Source organism: Harpia harpyja, chromosome 20, assembly GCF_026419915.1.
Source record: "Harpia harpyja isolate bHarHar1 chromosome 20, bHarHar1 primary haplotype, whole genome shotgun sequence".
NCBI classification, from domain to species: Eukaryota; Metazoa; Chordata; class Aves; order Accipitriformes; family Accipitridae; genus Harpia; species Harpia harpyja.
The window spans coordinates 21,032,859-21,047,239 of record NC_068959.1 but is presented as its reverse complement, the minus strand read 5'-3'; the positions used below and the strand labels follow the sequence as shown (position 1 = coordinate 21,047,239).

The 14,381-nt window shown below is 56.0% G+C and overlaps 1 protein-coding gene across 10 annotated transcripts in view; it reads left to right on the top strand.

Moving 5' to 3' along the window:
- The window catches only part of LOC128155009 (protocadherin gamma-A4-like), a 156,377-nt gene that overhangs the window by 122,696 nt on the left and 19,300 nt on the right, over nt 1-14,381 (top strand). For 6 of the 10 annotated variants that reach the window (XM_052816424.1, XM_052816422.1, XM_052816427.1 and 3 more), the window contains exon 2: nt 11,349-11,407. In XM_052816424.1, coding sequence (XP_052672384.1) covers nt 11,349-11,407 — 59 coding nt within the window. The other 4 variants (XM_052816430.1, XM_052816428.1, XM_052816426.1 and 1 more) reach the window with 4 other exon arrangements.

Below are 14,381 nucleotides of genomic sequence, written 5' to 3'. Positions count from 1 at the left end.
CAGTATGTGTGTCTGCCAGGTGGGATGCTCGGGCCTTCTTCCCAGTCTGATGTCCTGACCTGAGGTTGCAATCTGGTGGTGGTCTAGTGGGCTTGCTGGCTGTCTCTGTGCATTTGCAGTGAGTCGTGTACTGTGAAGGTTGACCCCTTCCTTTTTGCAGGGTGAGGAAGGGGCATCCAGCCGGATGTGTGTGGGGAGCAATTGTGTTCCAGCTTTGAATGGCACACCCATTTCTGCCTTCCCACCTTCTGCCTCCAACACCCACGAGGGGCTGGCAGGGATGGGCATCCCTGTCTCAGTGCAAGTTCTCCTGGCTGACGGTAGCACTGGTGGCAGTGATGCCTTGCTTAGACAGGCAATCCTGGTGTCCGGGCAGCAGCCAAAGCATTAGCTGGGGAGGAGAAAAGGGGTGGGAGAAGAGCCCCTGGCACCTCAGGGCTCTAACAAGCACCTTTTCATCAGGCATGAAAAGTCCTTTGGCCCAAGCTCATGACAGCTGCCCTTTGTCTGTGGGCGCGATGTGAAGCCACCATTGTGGAAGGGGGAGCGCACAGGGAGGGCTTGTACCTAGCTTCCAGGCTGCCAGGACGTGCAGTTTCCCTGTGAACGGGAAACGAGCTGTCGGAGCAAGTGACTCAGGCTGGCAGAGGGGAGGCCGGGGGTGGCAGCCCCGCTGATGCCGGCTCGGGCCCCCGCTTCCTGCACCTCCGGGGAGCCACCGCTGGCCGAGAGGGAACGGAGCTCCTGGCCAATTGGGTGCTGATCTGAAGCCGGGGGGGGAGGGGGGGGAATCTACTTCTCCCCCCCCTCTTCCACCTCCGCGCTGGGGCTGTGATTCAGTTCCCCTCCCCCAGCCCACCCCCTCTGCTCAGAGGCTGACAGCCGGAGCCGCAGCCTGCTGGAGCCCCGGAGCTGTTTTCCAAGCCGTGGAAGAGAGACCCAGCGATTTTTTCACAGCTCCTCAGCGCCTGCTGCGTCCCGGGCCGGACGCGCACAGACATGGAGAGCGTCCGCCTCCAGCGACCCGCCTGGAAATGGCAAGTACTGAGTTTGTTTTTGCTCTCCGGCTGGGGCTGGGTCTCCGGGCAGATCCGCTACTCGGTGGTTGAGGAGTCAGAGGTGGGAACTGTGGTGGGGAACGTGGCCCGGGACCTTGGCTTGAAGGTGGAGGAGCTGCCAGGTCGCAGGCTGCGCCTGGGTTCAGAGGAGAGCCTGCGCCACTTTGCCGTGCGCCTGGACAACGGCGCGCTAGTGGTGAGCCAGCAGCTGGACCGGGAGCGTCTGTGCGGAGCGGCTGCCAGCTGTGTGCTGTCGGTGCAGGTGGTGACAGAGAACCCCCTGCAGCTCTTCCGCTTGGAAGTGGAGATCCTGGACGTGAATGACAACTCCCCGAGCTTCCCCACCTCTCGCCGCACCCTGCGTGTCGCCGAGTCTGCCACAGTGGCTGCGCGCTTCCCCCTGGAGAGCGCACAGGACCCCGATGTGGGCACCAATGCTGTGGGCTCCTATCGGCTGAGCCCCAACTCCCACTTCTCCCTGGACGTCAAGCAGCAGCAGGATGGCAAACTCTTCCCGGAACTGGTGCTGGAGCGTGCCCTGGACCGGGAAGAGCAGCCAGAACTGCAGCTGGTGCTGACAGCTGTGGATGGGGGAAGCCCAGCCCGCTCAGGCACGGTGCAGATAACAGTGCTGGTCCAGGATGTCAATGACAATGCACCCACCTTTGACCGCACTACGTACAAGGTGCAAGTCCCGGAAAACATGCCCGTGGGAGCCCTGCTCCTCCAGCTCAATGCATCTGACCCTGATGAGGGCCCCAATGGGGAGACACAGTACTCCTTTGGGGTCCACACCTCTGACTCGGTCCGGAGGCTCTTTGCCCTGGATCCCCGCAGTGGTGAGGTCCGGGTGAGTGGGGCCCTGGACTTTGAGGAATCACCTTTCTATGAGATCTATGTGCGAGCCCATGATGGAGGGATCCCGGAGATGGAGGGCCACTGTGTACTGCAGGTGGAAGTGGAGGATGTCAATGACAACCCCCCAGAGGTGTTGCTCACCTCCCTGCTGAACCCAGTGCCAGAAGACACACCACCGGAGACCGTCATGGGGCTCTTCAACATACGGGACCGAGACTCGGGGGCCAATGGGGATGTGAGCTTGGAGATCTCCCCTGATGTGCCTTTTGCCATCAGGTCCCTTCAGAACCACTTCTCCCTGGTCACCCGGGAGAGCCTGGACCGAGAGTCCACCTCACAGTACGTAGTGGAGCTAATTGCCCGGGATGGTGGGTCTCCCGCTCTCACCACGACCCTCATGCTGCTCCTCAACATATCTGACGTGAATGACAACCCCCCGCGCTTCTTGCAGCCCTCCTATGATGCCTTCCTCCCAGAGAACAACCCACCTGGCTCCCTGCTGTGCACTGTCTCTGCCTCGGACCCCGACGATGGGGATAATTCCCGGCTTGTTTACTCCATAGAGAGTGGCCAAGTGCAGGGTGCCCCCACCTCTTCCTTTGTCCACATCAACCCTGACAATGGCAACCTCTATGCTCAGCGCACCTTTGACTTTGAGCAGCTGCAGGTTCTGCCGGTCTCTGTGGCCGTGCGGGACTCGGGGTCCCCCCCGCTCCATGCCAATGTTACTGTCTACATCTTTGTGCTGGACCAGAATGACCACCCCCCCACCATCCTGCACCCTGCCAGTGACAGTGATGTCCAGGCACCCCAGAGGGTCCCACTGTCTGCCCCACCGGGCTACCTGGTCACCAAGGTGACAGCAGTGGATGCAGATGCCGGGCACAATGCTTGGCTTTCATACCGACTGCTACCGCAGTCCACCGACCCCTCCTTGTTCCACGTGTCGCTGTACAGCGGGGAGGTGCGGACGGCGCGTGCCCTTCAGGACACTGACGTGGCAGCGCAGCAGCTCATTGTCCAGGTGATGGACAACGGCGACCCACCGCTCTCCACCACTGTCACTATCACTGTGGCCCTGGAGGAGGTGACCCTGGAGGACAGCTACAAGCCTCGGGATTTCCTGGCTGGTGCCAAGGAGAAGCCGGACCTGACCCTCTACCTGATCATCGCGCTGGCAGCCGTTAGCACTGTGGCGCTCGGCACCGTCACCCTCCTGGCTGCCCGGTGCCTCCGGCGCAGAGGCCGTGCCGCCGCCTCGCCCTGCTGCTGCTGCTGGCTCAGCGAGTCGCCCTCCCGGGACTTCTTCAAGCACTCTAGCCCCAAGCTCCAGCTCAGCTCCGACGGCACCCTTAAGTACATGGAGGTCACCCTGCGACCCACCGACTCCCAGTCCCAGTGCTACGGCACCTGCTTCTCCCCCGGCTCCGACCGGAGCGACTTCACCTTCCTGCGGCCTTGCCCGCCCCCCGCGACCCTACCGAGGGAAACCGGGGCTTTCCTCTCCGCTACCGGTACGCTGCGGGACCCCGGCCAGGTGAGAGCCTAGGGGCAGGGGAAGGCGGTGCCGGCGCAGGGCTCGCCGGGCGGCCGGACCGCGCCTTCCCCCCCGCGGCCGCCCTGGCTCCCCGGCCCCGGCGCGGGGGGCGCGGGGGGCGCCGGGGCCGCCGCCGCTCGGGGAAGCGCCGCGCAGGTTCGCGCCGCGCGGCAACAGCCCGCGGGTTGCGATTGGCGCCGGTGTTGCTGTCCTGGGAAAGGAGCGCGGCGATTGGAGGAGCGGCGCGGCCCTGGGAGCCAATAGCGAGGCGGCTGCGCGGAGCACCGGCGTCCCCCGCCCCCGTCGAACCGCGTCCGCCCCAAACAATGAATGGGAGCGGCGAGCGCTGAGCGCGGCCCCGGAGCGCGGTGGGCATCGCTCCCCGGCCGCCCACCCGGCAAGGATGCCGAGGGCAGGGAAGGCGGGCCGGTCCCTGGGACTGCCGCGTGTCTTCTCTTTCTGTTTGTTCTTGCACAGCTCCTCTGCTCAGATCCGGTACAGCATCCCGGAGGAGCTCACCCGGGGCGCCTTTGTGGGCAATATCGCGAAGGACCTGGGCACCGATGTGGCGAAACTGGCGGCAGCTAATCTGCAGGTACTGTCCGATTCGGATTCCCAGTACTTCTCGGTCAATGTGAACACCGGTGTTATAATGGTCAGCGAGCGGATAGACCGGGAGCAGCTCTGCGGGCAGAACCCCCGCTGCTTCCTCCACCTGAAACTTGCCATCGAGAACCCAGTGGAGTTTTACCGCATTGAGGTGGAGATCCTGGATATCAATGATAACCCCCCACAGTTCCCCAGTGACGAGGTTTCCTTGCGCATCTATGAGCTGGCATCCCTGGGTGCCCGCTTCCCCATCCAGCCTGCCCAGGACCCCGACGTGGGCACCAACACCTTGCAGACCTACCACCTGAGTGCCAATGAGAACTTCAACCTCAACGTGAAGGCACGCACAGATGGTGGGAAGTTCCCTGAGCTGGTGCTGGAGAGGGCCCTGGACCGGGAACTCAGAGCTTTCCACCACCTGGTCCTGACTGCCGAAGATGGGGGCTCTCCCCCCCAGTCCAGCAAGACACGCATCACTATTCAGGTCCTGGATGCCAATGACAACCACCCAGTCTTTGACAGACCCTCATACGGAGCCCGTTTGGTGGAGAACTCGCCACTGGGCACCCTTGTGGTGAGGTTAAATGCCACTGATGTGGACGAAGGGCCCAACGGAGACATCCGCTACTCCCTCAGCAGCCACAACTCAGCTGCCTTACGCCAGATCTTTGCCATCGATGAGCAAACTGGGGAGATTCGCGTCCAGGGCAACCTGGACTTCGAGGAGGCAACGGTCTATGAGATCGAAGTGGAGGCCAAGGACATGGGGTCGCCCACGATGGAGGAGCACTGCAGCGTGGTGGTGGAAATCACCGATGTGAACGACAATGCCCCTGAGGTCATTCTTACCTCCTTCTCCAGCTCCCTGAGCGAGGATGCACCCCCGGGCACAGTGGTGGCCGTGATACACGTCAGAGACAGGGACTCTGGTGAGCAAGGCAAGGTCCAGTGTCACGTGTCTCCAGATCTTCCCTTCCAGCTGCGTAAGGACTATGAGCACCAGTACTCACTGCTAACCAGCACCCATTTGGACCGGGAGCATATTGCCTACTACAATGTCACTGTCTCTGCCTCGGACCTGGGCAGTCCCCCGCTCTCCCGCCACACCATCTTGCCAATTGCCCTGGCAGATGTCAATGACAATGCGCCCCAGTTTGAGCAAGCGTCCTATGAAGTGCTGGTGGCAGAAAACAACCCAGTGGGCAGCGTGCTGGTTACAGTCTGTGCTGCCGACCCTGACTCGGAGCAGAATTCCCGCCTCTCCTACTCCATCCTGCGAGCTGGTGGGACAGATCCAGGCCTGGATCCGACTCGCTACCTCTCCATACATCCCACAAGTGGGCAGGTCTCTGCCAAACTCCCCTTTGACTATGAGCAAACCACCTATCTCCAGTTCCATGTGGAGGTCTCGGATGGTGGCTCCCCGGCCCTGAGGAACAGGACGCTGGTTCATGTTTTTATAGTGGACCAGAACGACAATGCCCCACGGGTGCATTTCCCCAGGGCTGGGGAGGACTCCGCTACCCAGTTACGAATCTCCCCCTCCACCGCCCCTCCTGCTCTCATCACCAAGGTGGTGGCAATAGATGCGGACTCGGGGCGCAATGCCTGGCTCTCCTACCACCTCGTGGAAGCCACAGACCCAGGGCTTTTCAGCGTGGCCCTGCGCTCCGGGGAGATCCGGATCATGCGGGCCCTGCAGGAGACGGATGCCTCTGCGCATGAACTGCTGGTGGTGGTCCGGGATGCTGGGGACCCCCCACTCTCCACAGCCGTCACGCTGGTGGTGCTAGTGGAGGAGAAGGGCCCAGAGGCTTTGCAGGGCTCCGAGGCTCGGGCCACTGATGGTGGGGGCTTACCCACGATTACACTTTATCTGATTGTGTCCCTAGTTCTCATCTCCACTGTCTCTCTGGTGGGACTGGCAGCACTGGGCATGCGGTGCCTCCGGCGGGGCTCTGGCCCTGCCAACCAGGGCTGCTGCGTGGAGAGCGTGAACACGCTGCAGCCCCCTCCCAGCCACATTTCTGGGCACTTGCACTATGAGCCTAAGCAAGGGGACACGGTGATGGGTGTCCAGGTGACAGCCACGGCACCCCCTGCTCCGCGTTACCGCTCCTGCTTTTCGCCGGTCTCGGACATCAGCGAATTCATGTTTGTGAAACCCTCCGCGGGTCCAGCCGGTGCCAACCCGCCGGATCCCACCCTGTGCAGCGAGGTGAGCTCGGGAGCGTGTCCCCCAGCCTGACAGCAGCCCCGCTGCCTGCGCGGCTCGGCACCGGAGCGGCTCGGGGTGCGGCACCCCCAGCCGGCTTTGGTGAGGGGGTGCCCGCCGGTGCCCGCTCCCAGCAGCCGGGAGGGGCGGAGCGGGGATTCCCGCTGCCGGGAGTCCCCGGCGCCCTCCCGGCGCTGCGGGGGCGGAGTGGCGGCGGCGGGGCGGGGGGGGGGGAAGGGGGGGGCTACGCCGTGCGTATTTTGGGGAAGGCGGCGGAGGAGGGAGAGGAGGAGGAGGGAGAGAAAAAGGAGGAGGAGGAGGAGGGGGCTGTGGAGAGACGTAAAACTGTCACTCGGTCCATCCCCTCCGCTCGCCGACTTTGTGTGTCTGCGTGCCGAGGAGCTGCTCAGCCGGCCGGGCTGCGATCGCCCCCCCCCCCCCCCCCGCCCCGTCCATCCCTCCCTGCCCGGCTCCAGCGGCTCCGGCGGCGGCTTCCTCCCTGCGCAACCCGCTCGGACCCTCCCGGGGCGCGGGGGTTCCGGCGCGGCGGCGGCTGCCGGGGCCGGCAGCGGAGGCGGGGAGGCGGGGGAGGCTGCGCGGAGCCGCTGCCGCTCAGCTCCGTGCTGCTCCGCTCTCACAGTCGGCACGGGATGCTCGGGGGACGGAGTTTGCCATGGCAGCTCCCGCTGCTGCTCGCAGCCCTCTCCGGTCTGCCGGCTCCCAGCAGCGCCCAGCTCCACTACTCCGTGCCCGAGGACCGAGAGCCGGGCTTCTCGGTGGGCGACCTGGCCAAGGACCTAGGGGTGGAGGTGCGGAGCTTGGCCACCCGCAACCTGCGCCTGGTGAGCGAGGGTGGGCAGCGGCACTTCCAGGTGGACCTGGCAGCGGGCGTGCTGCTCCTCGACAGCAGGCTGGACCGGGAGGCCCTGTGTGGGCAGAGCCCCACGTGCTCCCTGCACCTCCAACTCGTCATGGAGAATCCCCTCCAGCTCCACCGTGTCGAGGTGGACATCCTCGACGTCAATGACAACGTGCCCCAGTTCCCCAAGCCGGAGGTGGTCTTGGAGATCACTGAGGTAGCTAACCCTGGGACTCGGCTACCCTTGGAGGTAGCAGAAGACCCGGATATGGGCTCCAACTCCATCTCCACCTACAAGCTCAGCCCCAGTGAGCATTTTGCCCTGAGTATCAACGTGAGAGGAGATGGCGTTAAAATGCCCGAGATCGTACTTGAAAAAGCATTGGATAGAGAGAAAGTGGCTGTTCATCACCTAACACTGACAGCCCTGGATGGAGGGAATCCGGTGAAATCTGGCACTGCCAAGGTTACCATCCATGTCCTGGATGCAAATGACAACCCTCCTGTCTGTGATCCACCCATATCTAAGGTACGTCTGGAGGAGAACGTGCCAGTGGGTACTCTGGTCACCAAGTTGAATGTCACCGACCTGGATGAAGGTCCCAACGGGGACGTGGAATATTCTTTCAAAACTAGCAATAATGCACCTGGTAAATTCACCAAGCTGTTCTCCTTAGATCCCCGGACAGGGGAGATCAGAACCAAAGCCACACTGGATTATGAGGAATCCAGTGCTTACGAGATTGCGGTTCGAGCCAGGGACAAGGGGTCCCCAGCCATGGAAGGACACTGTCACCTGCGAGTGGAATTAACTGATATCAATGATAACAGCCCAGAGATCGTGCTGACCTCTCTCTCTAGCCCAGTGCTGGAGGATGCAACCCCAGGCACTGTGATTGCCCTCATTGGTGTGAAGGACAGTGATTCTGGTGACAATGGGCAGGTCCGCCTGCAGATAGCAAAAGAGCTCCCATTTAAACTGGTGTCGTCTTTTAAAGAGCATTTCTCACTGGTCACAAGTGGTCCCCTTGATCGGGAGAAGGCCAGTGGATACAACATCACGGTGAGGGCCGTGGATTCAGGGTCCCCACAGAGGGCTACACAAAAAACCTTTTACCTCCGCATTGCTGATGTGAATGACAATGCACCGAATTTCTCCAGCCCTTTTGATACAGCTCACATTCAGGAAAACTCCCTTCCTGGAACTTCTGTTTTTTCAGTGTCAGCATCTGATCCTGATGAGGGTAGCAACGCCAAGCTGTCTTACTCCATCCTGGACAACGGGATGCAGGATGTACCCATCTCAACCTACTTCCGGATAGACCAGGACAACGGCACCATCTACACTGTGCGGGCTCTGGACTACGAGCAAGACAAGGTGTTCCAGGTGCCTGTGGAGGTGAAGGATGCTGGGTCTCCTGCACTGAGTAGCACTACTGTGGTCCATGTGTTTGTCCTGGATGAGAACGACAATGCCCCCACCATTGTCTACCCGTCTGTCCCCAAGGGCTCTGCCTTCCACCAAACCATCCCGGCCTTAGCAGAACCTGGCTATCTGGTCACCAAAATTGTAGCTGTTGATGCTGATAGTGGCCATAATGCCTGGCTGTCCTACCAGCTGCAGGAGAGCACTGAGGCTTTGCCTTTCCAAGTGGAACACCGCTCTGGAGAGATAAGGGTTGCACAGGCTCTCAGGGAGTCAGAAGATCCCCACAGGCTGGTGGTCGAAGTGAGGGACAATGGGACACCGTCCCTCTCGGCCTCTGTGGTAATAGTAATTTCCCTGGAGGAAAACAGTGTGCAGGACTTTTCCAAGTCCTTGGACCTTCCCAAATCTTCTCCCAAGGATACCAGCCTAACGCTTTACCTCATCATCTCCTTGGTGTCCATTTCCCTTGTGTCCTGTGTGATGTTTGCTGTGGTGGCTGCCCGGTGTCTCAAAGCTGGCACTGCCAGCTGGACCTTCGGGGGTTGCTGCCGAGGGACTGGCCGCAAGCCTGCCTCCCATTTCCATGGGCAGATGAAGCCAGATGGCTTCATCAAGTACCTGGATGTGGGAGGGGCGGGCTTGACCTCCCAGGCACAGAATTACACTTCTTGTTTCTCGCCCATGTCTGACCAGAGCGATTTCCTCTTTGTAAAACTTTTCAGCCATTCTAGCACTGCGGAGACCGTGGCTGCCTATGAGCAGGTGACCAGCACCTTAGCAAGTCCCTGTGATGGGGTAAGAGATGGGTGTTTCTTACTGTCCTGTGTGCGAAGCGCAACGGTCCGTAATATCCAGGCCAGCTGGCTGTTCTCTGTCTGTCCTTCCACCTAAGAAGGTAGCTTCAGGGAATGTGTGTCACTGTCACCTCCTGGGAGGTGGCAGGTGAAAGCTTTGGCTCGGCTTGATGGAGGTGGGGGAAGGGGCTGGGCAGCACTATAAAATCAAAGACTGTGTGTTCGTAGAAGTGGAGAGTTTTCCCTTGGCCCCGTTCGTACTCTTTTTAAAGTGATTCTTAGCATGGTCAGGAACATGTTTTTTTGGTGTTTAACTCTGATTCTATTTAACTCCTTTATGCTGCATGGCATACAAACCGCAATGTGGGAGGAGGTTATCTGAAAGCAAAGTTTGTCAGTGTTTCTTTTGCTCTGTTTTAGAGGTGCATTGTAGAAATTTCTCATTTCTTAACTCCCAAGTGTTACTAATTACTGATTGTGCACTGGCGAGGGATCATTTTCCAGCTTGGTCGTTTTGAGCGAGGGGCTGAATTCACTATTCGGCACTGAACATGGTGACATTTTTCGCAAAGGTCCTGGTGACCTTACATGCCCTTGGGCTTGCAGAGACCTAGGCAGTGGCATGCTTTGAAAACTTCAGCCACTTGTATTCAGATGTCTAAATACGGATGTAGGTGACTGTATTTAGCTGTAGCTTTTATAACTTTAGGATATAAAAAGTAAAGTAATTTTGCGTCATAAATGCCTGCCCTAAATTTGAAAGTGGTAATTACAACAGGAGTTCAAAATATAGATTGGGAAGGGCTTATCTAGTGCAGGATTGTGTGTCAGCATGTGCAAAAATGTGTATCTGAAATCTGGAGGGCAAGTATTTAAACAGCTTAATTTGCATGCAACATGGGTACCAGTGGGGCCTCTATTTTAGGGGAGTAATTTATTCTAATATATTCTTTCATGAGATTCATCAAAGCTGTGGAGAAATTAGTGAAATCACATCTACTAAATAAAAATCTAGGTCAGCTGTACCCGTCTTCACTTTTCCTTAGTAATTGCATGTACAAGCAGAATAATCCTATAAAACTGATGTTCCACTGTTTGGACTATGAACTGCTCATTCCTAAGGTAACTGAGAGAAATGTTGTCCTTTCCAGGTAGCATGTTATCATTCTGGAGTTAATTAAGAAGATTACTATTTTCGGAAGTATGCCGTCTTCCAGACAGAATACAGTTCAGCTATTTAGTGCTCTTCACAAAGGCGTGATTCAAACAGGAATATGCAAGCCTGCTTTGTGTCCTTCCTTATTTACAAAATGTTCATTGTCTGATGGTAAAATAACACAGGCAGAAAGCGATACAGGGGCTTACTAATGAAGTTACAAAGTGTGCTGCTGTGTCCGAAGTTTATTGTATCTCCTAAACAAATAATGCTTTTTTCTTTTGCTGTCGGAAGTTCATTCTTTTCTCTGTGGACAGAAAAATACTGTAGTGCTCCGAGGCCACAACACCTAGGAAAAGTCATTCAAATACAATGTGTGAAATCAAGATCTCAGGCAGGCCTTTTTAAGGACAGAAGAAGGACAGATTAGGAAGGTCTGTTATCATTTTACCTTCTGGCATTAAAAGCATCTTTCTCAGTCTCAATTAACTCTGCCACCCCCTACCCCCCCAAGCTCATTACTTTGGTACCATTGCTTCTGCTGAATTGATGCCCTTATCAGTTTATTTCATGCTTCATTTCTTTCACAGCCTGGTTTCCTGAGCTGCTTTGGAAGATTATGCGCTGAATAGTTTTTGTCATGCTCTTTAGTATTCATGCTGGTTCAGAAATACTCAAGAAAGGGGGAGGGGGAGCTTTCTTTTTGTTCTAATTGATTTGCTTTACTTGGAAAGAACACGCTGATACTCCAGACTCAAATAATCCAGGATCAGTTCACTTTCATTTTCAAAGGCAAGAATGGAGGTATTAAAACTCTTCTATTTTCTCTGCAGCAAGCTCAGCCTAACACAGACTGGCGCTTCTCTCAGACCCAGAGGCCTGGAACGAGTGGGTAAGTGCCTCTTTTTCCATGTATGTGTCTAGTGAAAGTTTCTTTCCTTTGGGTGACACTTTCAGTGCTGGGAAGTCCTTGACTGGCAGCTCTGAGGATGGGTGTTCCCTGTCATTGGGAGAATTGTCCAGCCAAAGAGTCAGCTTCTCTGTCAGTTCTGTTTGGTGGTGGGTTGTTTGCAATGGTGTGTCTGGTTTGGGGTTTGGTGTCTACAGCTCAAGGAGGACAGTCAGGAACCGGAGAGAACTCCAGGTGAAGTCGTACAATGGTTAAAGGACTGGAAAACATGATTCAAAGAGAAAGGCTTCCTCTCTAAAGCAGATTTTGAGCATTTAGACTAGATTCTGAGTCCAAAATCTTGATTCCTCAGCCTCCTTGGAGGCCACTGGAAATCACTGTGTGAGTCCCTTTACCAGCCATGGAGCCTCGAGTTCTGTGCTGCTGAAGTGTATATTGCCTGCTCTGGCTTGAGCACCTAGTGCCAAACTGCTGTGTAAGCCCCCATGGCAGTCAGATGTTGAGTGGATGAGACCCAGGTCCCCAAAGGCCCCTCGAGAGAAATGTGTCCCAGCAACATCAAACTCAGCAGGAGCAGGTCCATCATGAAATGCCACTCTATGTGCTTTCTCCTGTAGGCTAGTCTGGCTGAGTCAGGGTTAGGTCTCCTGGATCCAACTCCATTTGTTGGGGAGTTTGGAACCTTTCTTGCATTCCTTGGGAAGTGCCATCACCAACACGGAGTGGTTCATCAGTTCTTCCAGGTGAGGAGCCCTCTGCATGCTTCCCACAGGAGCTGGGCAGCTGGGCAGATGGAGGCTAAGGAAGAAGAAATTAAACCTAATGGGTCAGGACACTCACAGGAAGGATGTCTCCTAAGGTCTGGTCTTGCTCTCAAAACCATGGCTGAGTTTTTGCCAATTTGCGTGTGATGTCAAAAAGATAAGCCCTGCCAGCAGAGCAGACACCTGCCTCCCAAGTGAGTACCCCTCTCTTGACTGTGCGCTCTTGCCTCTGGCCCAACAAAGTTTGCTTTTCTTGGTCCACAGTGAGAAAGCACTGGCAAGAAAATGTTGAGCAGGTGCCCTTCACCTCTCCCATCTTCTCTCCTGGCTCATAAGCGAGGGCAGGGATCCTCTTCCAAGGGTGCACTTTCTTGAGTAACATTAGGGTGAGAAAGGACTTAAACTGGGAGTCCACCTTCCTGTGTGAATACCCCAACCAGAGGTTATTGTGTATGAGGAAACTGGCTCCAGGATAATTTATGTGTGAAAAGATTACATCTTTTGAGGCATACCCAAGGATTATACCCTTGGAGCAATCAGGAGTAAATTGGGATGCTGTGTGTCCATGGCTGGCTGGGTCAGGTACTAAGAGAGGAGCTCATGCCTCTGTGCTTTGTCATTCCTGGTAGCCACTCAGGCAGCTCCTGTGGAGGTTTAAATGGTGCCACAGGGAGTGTCAGTTTCTGGATTTTGGTGTCAGAGCTTACAGTTAAAACATCTGCAGCAGCTGGTTGTGTCTCAGCCTTTCTCTGGGTCTGGCTTGATAATTTAGTTTAACAGAAAATGAAGAGACTGCTGTAGCCAACTTGTTGCAGCGATTAAACTTTGTTACTAGGCTCCTCTAGCTGACAAAGCTAAAATGGAGTGAGGGTTTGATGTAAAGTAGTTAAAGCATTCCTACTAGAAACCAGCTATGGACTTTAAAACAAGGTTATCGCTGGAACACTTTTCTCAGAGGTCTGTTGAATTCTCCATCACTGACAACATTTTAATCAAGAAAAGTCTTTCTCACCATTTACGCTCTAGTTCAAATGACAATTAACAAAGCCCTGTTAATACAGAAGTGCACCAGAGCTGCTGTAATAGTTTTGTTACAAGAAGCAAGTAAATGAGCCCCATCAGAGCAAGCTCTATTGCTCCCTCCTCTAGGATCATGCCAGAGCTCTTCAAGGCACAGAGCTGATGCAGTCCAGACCTACTTAACTCAGTGACAGGGACCTTTTCTCAGGTCATGGGACAGTGACCCTCACCCCAGCCTCTGCCTGAAGCTCTTCACAAGCTCCAGCCCCTTCTCAGTGCCTAAGTGGGAGCAGCAGCCTGTGGGGTGGGAAGAGAGAGGGCAGGAGGAAAGGCAGCCTCAGACTCTGTTCATGGGGAGCTAAACTAGCACAACATGTTGGTTCTTGTGCAGGAGCTGTGATGTTACCCCTGGTGATCTGTGACCTGGGTGCCCACAGTAGTCCCTGAAACAGCCACTAGTGGCTTGTGTTGGTGCCTGTTGTGGGAGTTCCCATAGCACTGGCTGCCCAGGCTGGCCGCCAGGTTTGGAGAGTGGCTTTGTCCCAGCACAGGCTGGTACTGAAGTAACTCAGTGGATTTTAATTCCTGCTGGTTTTGCCCACCTGCCTATGTGCAGATTCCACATTTGCAATAAAACCAGCTCTTACTGATTTTGGTTTTTTGTTTCTTTTATCCTGTTTTAAGTTAAATCAAGGGAGATGTGTTTATTCTAAGCCAGTGTTAAAATACTACAGGATGGAAATAGAAGGTGCTATTTTATGTGTTCAGTGCCCAGCCCTGACATCTCTCAGGTGATCAAACAGGCAAATCCCGGAGAGCAGTTCACTCCCCATTGTGCTCTTCCCAGGGTTTTGATGTCTGGTGGGTGAATTCCCCAAGCACTGGTTGGTAGTACAGGCATTAAAGAAGGTGCAAGGGCAACTGCCTGAGCCCTGCCCACTGTTACTCTCTCCAATGTTAGCTCACGTACAACTGTGTCTCCTGCTGACAGGCGAACCTCTCTAGGACTATGAGCTCTCCGAACAGCAGGGATCTGCTTGGCTCTTGGGGAACACAGGCCACCTCTAGCTGAAAAGAAAAAAAAGGGATGTGCTCTTAACTGCATTTGTCTGACCCAAATTAAATAGCAATAAATACAAGGCAGCTTAGGCTAGTGGTTTGAATGGATCCTG